This window comes from Arachis hypogaea, chromosome 19 (genome assembly GCF_003086295.3).
Source record: "Arachis hypogaea cultivar Tifrunner chromosome 19, arahy.Tifrunner.gnm2.J5K5, whole genome shotgun sequence".
Classification (NCBI taxonomy): domain Eukaryota; kingdom Viridiplantae; phylum Streptophyta; class Magnoliopsida; order Fabales; family Fabaceae; genus Arachis; species Arachis hypogaea.
In genome coordinates, this window is record NC_092054.1 from 62,264,124 (window position 1) to 62,271,674 (window position 7,551).

At 34.3% G+C, this 7,551-nt stretch overlaps 1 protein-coding gene across 1 annotated transcript; it reads right to left on the reverse strand.

The window, feature by feature from the left end:
* Nucleotides 1-725: 725 nt before the first annotated feature.
* On the reverse strand, nucleotides 726-2,288 carry LOC112778403 (uncharacterized). The gene is made up of 2 exons (XM_025822723.1): nucleotides 1,457-2,288; nucleotides 726-1,354 (listed from the first exon to the last, which is right to left on the reverse strand). Exons 1-2 carry the CDS (start codon nucleotides 2,286-2,288, stop codon nucleotides 726-728), a joined length of 1,461 nt encoding a protein of 486 aa, XP_025678508.1.
* Nucleotides 2,289-7,551: the final 5,263 nt, after the last annotated feature.

Consider the following 7,551-nt stretch of genomic DNA (forward strand, 5'->3'; position numbering starts at 1 on the left):
CGACTTCTTCACAATTGTGTAATACATACACATGGGCTTGAGCAATTGATATGTCATCTAGATTAATTGGTTCTCCATTTCCCACGCCTAACGAGTGACCTTTGCTAGAAAACAACTTTGATGGCACAACTTCGTCTTCGTTAGGATCATCATCATTCCAAGGCCGCTTATTAAGTCTTGTTTGCACACCTCCACGCAAGTATCTTGAGCAGAAAGTTAAGCACTCTTCATCCAGATATGCCTCTGTAATAGAACCTTCGGGGTGACTTTTGTTGCAAACATATGACTTTAATGTACACATGTATCTTTTTGGAGGATACATCTAACAAAACTGCACCGGACCACCCAATCTCACCTCATTTGCTAAATGAATGGGAAGATGAACCATTATGTCAAAAAAATAGGGGGAAAAATCCTCTCAAGGTGGCATAATGTTTCCACAATCTTTAACTCCAGTAGATCTATCTCTTCCAGTGTGATGAATTTTTTGCATAGGAGACGAAAAAAGGAACTTAGTCGAATCAACGGAATGGCAACATGATCAGGAAGGATGCTTTTAATCGGTATTGGTAGTAAATAGTAAAGCATAAAGTGAGTATCGTGGGTCTTATACCCATAAACTTTTCTTTCTGCTAGATGTACACAGCGTGATATATTCGAAGCACTACCATCAGGTAGCTTTGTTGTCTTCAAAACACCACAAAAAACTTACTTCTCTCCAGCAGTCATAGAAAAGCATGCCTTTGCCAACTTTGTTCTCTGGCATTATTCACCTCCTTTGCTTGAAGATTTTTCCAGATACCCAGATCTTTTAAGTCATATTGAGCATTCAAATGGTCCTTTGTCTTGCCTGGGATATCGAAGAAAGTTCCAATTACACTGTCAAGTATGTTTTTCTCTATGTGCATGACATCCAAGTTGTGACGCAATGGGTTCTTGTGCCAGTAAGGCAATTCAAAGAAAATTGATCTTTCTTTCCAATTCCATGGGAAACTATTTGATGTACTTTGCTTCTTCCCAAAGATATTTTCAATATTTTGTAGCATCTCAAAAATTTCAGTTCCTTCTATAACAGGTGAATGGGATCTTAATTCCTGCTTCCCATTAAAAGATCTTGTATTGGTTCTCCATGGATGATCCATGGGTAAAAAGACACGATGGTCCATATAAACTGTCTTCTGACTATCGTTTAGTTGTAAGCTACAGGTATTTTTGTTGCAACAAGGGCAAGCCAATTTTCCCTTTGTACTCCACCCAGACAACATAGCATAGGCAGGAAAATTGTTGATTGTCCACAAAAGAGCTGCCCGCATTTGAAAGGTCTCATTCTTTGATGCATCATAATTTTCGACCCCTATTTCCCATAACAACTTCAAGTCTTCTATCAATGATTGTAGATACACATCAATGTCTTTACAAAGTGATTATGGCCCAGGAATAAGCAAAGAAAGCATACAATATTCGGGTTTCATGCACATCCACGAAGGCAAGTTATATACCATTAACATCACGGGCCACGTGCTCCATGAAATGTTCATACTACGAAATGGGTTGAACCCATCACTTGACAAGCCTAGTCTAATATTGCGTGATTCTTTTTCAAATTCTTCATCCATTTCATCAAGGTTCCTCCAAGCCAAGCCATCAGTAGGATTCTTTAACGTCCCATCTTTTACGCGCTCCTCATCATGCCACCTCAGACTAGCTTCCGTCTTTGAGCACATAAATAATCTCTGAAGTCTTGGAATTATAGGAAAGTATCTTAGAGTCTTTTCAGGAATAGGACGACCTTTCTTGTCAGGTTGGTTCTCGCTATTATCACTAGAATTTTCAGTATATCGAGAAGTTCCACACACACGACATTGTTTTTCATCCTTTAGTTCTTTTCTATATAGGAGGAAATCATTAGGACAAGCATCAATTTTTTTATAATCCAGACCTAAATCTCTTATCATAGCCTTCGTCTTATGGAAAGATGAAGGTATGTTAATGTCAGGCATTGCCTCTTTCAATAGCTCAAGAAGTGAAATGAAGGAGGCATTGCTCCAACCGTACAAACACTTTAACAAGTACAGACGGATGGTAAAAGATAATGTAGAAAATTTCTTGCAACCTGGGTATAACTCTTGACTTGCCCCATCTATTAAATTGTAAAAGTTTTTAGCCTCTTCATTTTGACCTACAGTAACACCCTCAGCATGAGGTATATCTCCAAATGCATCATTAAGCAGTCCTTCAATGTCATCGTGTGCACCTTCTTCATCATCCGTGTCATCGTCAACTGCCATCAGAATCGTCTATTCCCCATGCTTAATCCATGTTCTATATCCCTTAACAAATCCGTCGGCTACTAAATGGTCAAATACCACATCTCTTGTATACCAATTAATGTTACAACACCTCTTACAAGGACATTGAATTTTTCGTCTGTCCGGTTCTCCCTCGGAGTATGCAAAGTCTAAAAAACTATTAACACAATTGATATACTCTTCGCTATACCTCGGTAGATCCATCCAATCCTTTGGCATATCAGAAACCCTAATCGATAATTATTAAATTTTTTAGGAGAAAAATTTATAAGGGATCGCAAAGTGAAGATATCAAAAATAGAGGAGGAAAGGTATTATTCGCTATAAAGGGAATGGGCAACGAAAAGGACTTTCAAAGCCTTGTAATTAGGTTGGAAAATAGTTCCTAGTCTTAGAAGTAATTCTCCAGAAACCCATTGAGGTAAAACAAATAAAGAGAAACATAGAATTTATAGTACAAATATAATAAGTTAAATTGTAACTTCAAAACTAAAAAAATAAAAGAATTAAAGTATGCATTGTACCTTGCCATAACACGGTCAACGTTTTGACAAAATCTGCTTGGAAGACCTTAACTAAAAACTTCCGCCTTCAATCTTGCTCAATGCAAATAAAAAACAAAGTCAACTTTTTAATAATATTTTTGCAACCATTCATAAGAAACTCAAACGCAAATTATAATAATATTTTTGTAAATTAAAACGCAAATTTTTCAATTGGATAATTTCATTTGAAAAAAAAATTAGACAGTTATGTCCAAACAAAGGTAGTTTTTATTTTCCAGTTCTCAGCATGTATTGGTAGTAATAAATTAACTAATTAATCATTAACATTATATCTCTAAATGTAACCTTGTATCTGTAATTTAGGTTTGATAAATAGAAATTACCGCCAAAAGAAAAGGCAAGGGAAATATACTAACCTTGATGATGATATATTTTTCTTTTTGAGAAAACAAATTTTATTAAATTTTCTTATTTACATTTACCAAATATAATTATAGTTGAAATATAATTATACATGTTAGTCAAGTTAACTACAACATAAATCCACACCCCCTCTCTCGTTAAATACCATGATGCCACTAGAGAAACTATAGACTAAACATGGACTGACATAGGAAGACTACCAAACTCCAATTACGTTGACTAGAAACAGAAGTGTCTAAATCTTTCCACCAAGTTATGCAGATAATCTTAAACCAGAAGTGAAAACTAAATAGGAGGCACATAGAAAAGGCAATGGAAAATGAATATGCAATGATAAGCAAGGGACAAAATTTCTAACTACCATTTCTTTCTTGATATCTGTTAAATTAAGTTGAGCAGGGTACCCTGTCTTGTTGCCTTACTCCATGATAAAGTAACTAAATTTCTCTTTTACTGCCTTACTCCATGGTCATATTAAAAAAAATAGCCACACCTTATGTCTTATTGCTTACAGATCCCTAGATGTAATAGATAAACATATTTTCAGAAACAAAAATGCAGAACTTGACTCATTGCATGTAGATAAAAAATAAAAATAAAAAATAAAACATTTTATTTAGAGAATTCAAGCAAATATTAAATTGTGTTCCATTACATGTGCAGTGTATACATGTAAGAAATTCTAATATTTAAGTCTGTAATAGTTTAAAATGTATAAAAATTAAAGACATATGGACATTTAGATATGTGCAAAACCTTATATCTATAGCATTTAAAAGATAGTTTTTTTAGAAATTCAAATAAATCTGTGCAAAATATATTCATAACTCATTGCAATTTACCGTTCGCACCTTCTAACTATATCTATATATTCGCAGATATTTGAATATAAAATGGGTGTGAACTACTTATTACTAGCACAGTAGCACTTGTCTTGACCATACAATGATAGACTTTGGTTTAATTTGTTTGGAGAAATTTTGAAAATAAAAAATATAAAAGATGGTTAATGAGCAGGAGCACTTTTAAGTGCATTTGTTCGTCTATATCTTTCTTTATTATTGAAGTCAGATATGCCATACATATATTTGCATTTCGGGTATGGGTTAGGAATCCCTGTGAAAGAGATGGATCATGGCACCAGGTAGAACCCCAAACCCAAAAGATAAATTTAATAACTATTTTTCTTCCAGAAAAGAAAGTGGTCAGTACGTATAATATGTACAGTATCAGATGCAGTTCTACTCTACAAAGTTGCATTCATAATTTCATATGAAAAGATAATAATTTATTCAAATATAATAAACTAATTAACTATTCTTACTTACAAGAAGTGGTTAGTGGAGTATATTAAACAGATAAAGCATCTTTACCCAATGATATCTATGTAAGAAGGCAAAAGGCGAGTTGTGGTCCTCATGGTGTAAGTTAAGGGTGTTCAACGGCCAGGTGAAGATGGAATCGGCGATGGAGTTCACGACTCAGAGGCTGCGAAACAGAGGAGTGGCGGCAAAGACAGCAGACACTGGTGGTGCTGGGTGAGCAGTGAGAAGCAGTTAGAAGATGATGGCAAAAGAAAAATCACAGTATAGAAATCATAGTAACAACCTAAATAGAAAATCATAGTAAAAACAAAAAAATGGAAAAAATAAAAATAACAAGAACATGAATGAACTAATAGAATCAACCAACAAAATAGAATCACAGTAATAACAAGTTAACTACAATAATTAAAATAGAAAACTCAAGTAATAACAACATAAATTAGAGATGTAATATTCTGTTTGAAAGGATACCAAAAACTTTCAATCAATCCAACTTGAAAGACACAAGATTTTATAAAACCACTATTTTTCAACGTGTATATCTATAAACCAATTTGCAGAAACTGGTTTCACATTCTAATGCGAAAGAAACCAAATTTACTCACAGAAATTAATTTTCATGAATTGAAATTTTTAAACTTTTAAATTCACTTAGTCATTCATTTCTTCTTCCTTTTACTCCTAATATGTCCACCTCTTTTTTTAATATCATTCTATTTAAAATCCTTAGCGTGTAAAAGTGATCACATCTATTACAATTAAAGAAAATCAATTATATTAATATATGAAGTTAGAATAAATAAACAAAAAGCACACAGATACAGGACTATTGTTCAATAAACAATAGAGATGTATCGATGTACAATTTGATCATCTGAGGCCTCTGCTCTGCTGCATCTAATTAAAGGTGGCATGATTGAATCACTAAATTAATTAATTGTTCAATATTGAAAGCAGGTGCAAGAAAAAGGTTATGATATCTTGATAGATGGCGATTTCACCCCCAAATTTTAACTCATATTGCTAATGTACATACAATGTAGACTAGATACATTTCAATAAATAAGAGCATTTGGTTAATTAGATACTTGTCGTACCATCCATTGGTTCAAATTACATCCTGTAGATACATAAGATTAAAAAATGAAGTAAATTAACCAAAGGTTACATTATTTGGTTTTATTTTGGAGGAGACAAACCATGATAATCAAATTACAGTTCAAGCATCAGTTTTAGCCTCATCTGAACACATTCTAGATAACAAAATTTAGTTTCACAGAATTATAACCCAAACTCAAAGTAACTCGGTCATGTGGCACTTATCAGTTTATTCAATTATAATCAGCTGTATTTACAACCCTCTGAAGATTTTATTTTTCTCCCATTTAAAATCATTTGTAGTGTTCTGGTCTATGATGTTTAAGCAATAGACACAGGAACATCTCAATGAAATCTATTACTGGTGAGGGCCAAAAAAAATCAACAATTTCTAGTAACAAGATAATCTACTAAAAACTTATTTGATTTCAATCACGAATACCATTTCATCAATTCAAAAACCCTTTACAACAAAGCACATTCAAGTAGTTACTTGCAAAGCTTCAATAAATCTCACAATGTACAATCAAGTAGCTAACCTCACAACACAAATTTAGGATTAAATAGATCATCAATTTTACTCCATTGACCAATGGATCACACACAAAACCTAACTTACATGGATTTTGGCGATTCTAGGGCTTCAAATCTAGTATTTTTATAGCACAAAGCTCAAATTTCCAAACCCGGAACCAATTTCCCGAACTAACAATGAGCTAGGATCAAGAAAAAATGAAAATTAACATAGCAACAACACCAAAACTCATTTCAATTAATCCATAAAGATTGGAACTTTTAACAATAAGATAATAATTTTGCATGCAGAGTTGGGTATTGGATGGAATCAAAACTATTCAAGTGTTTAGAAAATTTTCGTGATCAAATGGTAAAAAAGAATGTCTTGGCCTCAGATGCCGTGAACAAAACACCAAACAAATTACTCGAATCTAATTAACTAAATACAGTTCAATATAAATGTCACCTGAAAAATAAATAAATATCTTAAAATGTCACCCAAACCAAATACAATTTCAGCTCAAAAATGGCATATCTAGCTCCTGCATCAACTTGGTTACTCTCAAATTTCAACATTCTAATTGAAATACAAGAAATAAACAAGACTATAGTTGTTGTGTTTGTGATTACAGAGCAGAAACCGGTTTCTAAAATCGAAACCCTAAACCCCTCAAATTTTAAAATCAAATGAAAATTAATACATACCTAATCGACGATGTGAGCACAGAGAGGATGACGAGAAGCGCAGAGATCGACGACGGTATGGGAGGCATGCGACGATCAGTGCAGGAGGGCGAAGAGGAGCGACAGTCAATGGTTAGTGGTGAGTGGTGTGTGGCGGTGAGTGGTGACTGGGGTGCGATCTTCGCGATGGTGAGGGTTTTTGATTCACGCGATGCAGGAGGGTTTTCTGAATGGGTTTTCTTCGTGCAGTGAGTGGTGACTCTTGGAGGGTTTTCTTCTCTAAAAGGTGAAAGGGTGATGATGAGCTGAGTGTGAGCTGAGGGTTTTCTTCTCTGAGTGTGAGTTGAGGGTTTTCTTCTCTGAACCCTTCACTGAGAAAAGCAAGTGTAAGAAAGAAGAAAATAACCCTTGGTCATTCGAGACCACTGCAAATAGAAGAAGCAGCAAAAACACCGATCACTCTTGGTTTTCTTCTCTAAAAGGTGAAAGGTGAAAGGGTTTTCTTCTCTTGGAGGGAAATTTTCACTAAGTGTGAGCTGAGCGTGCGTCCTTACGCCGGGAAAAAGTTAAGAGGGAAAAAATTGACTAAGTGTTAAATTTTTGACTCTAGATACATTAGGCATCACTTTTAAAATGCACCCAAAACTTAACAAATAGGCTACCCTCTAAAAGCATCCTCTTTGATACGAA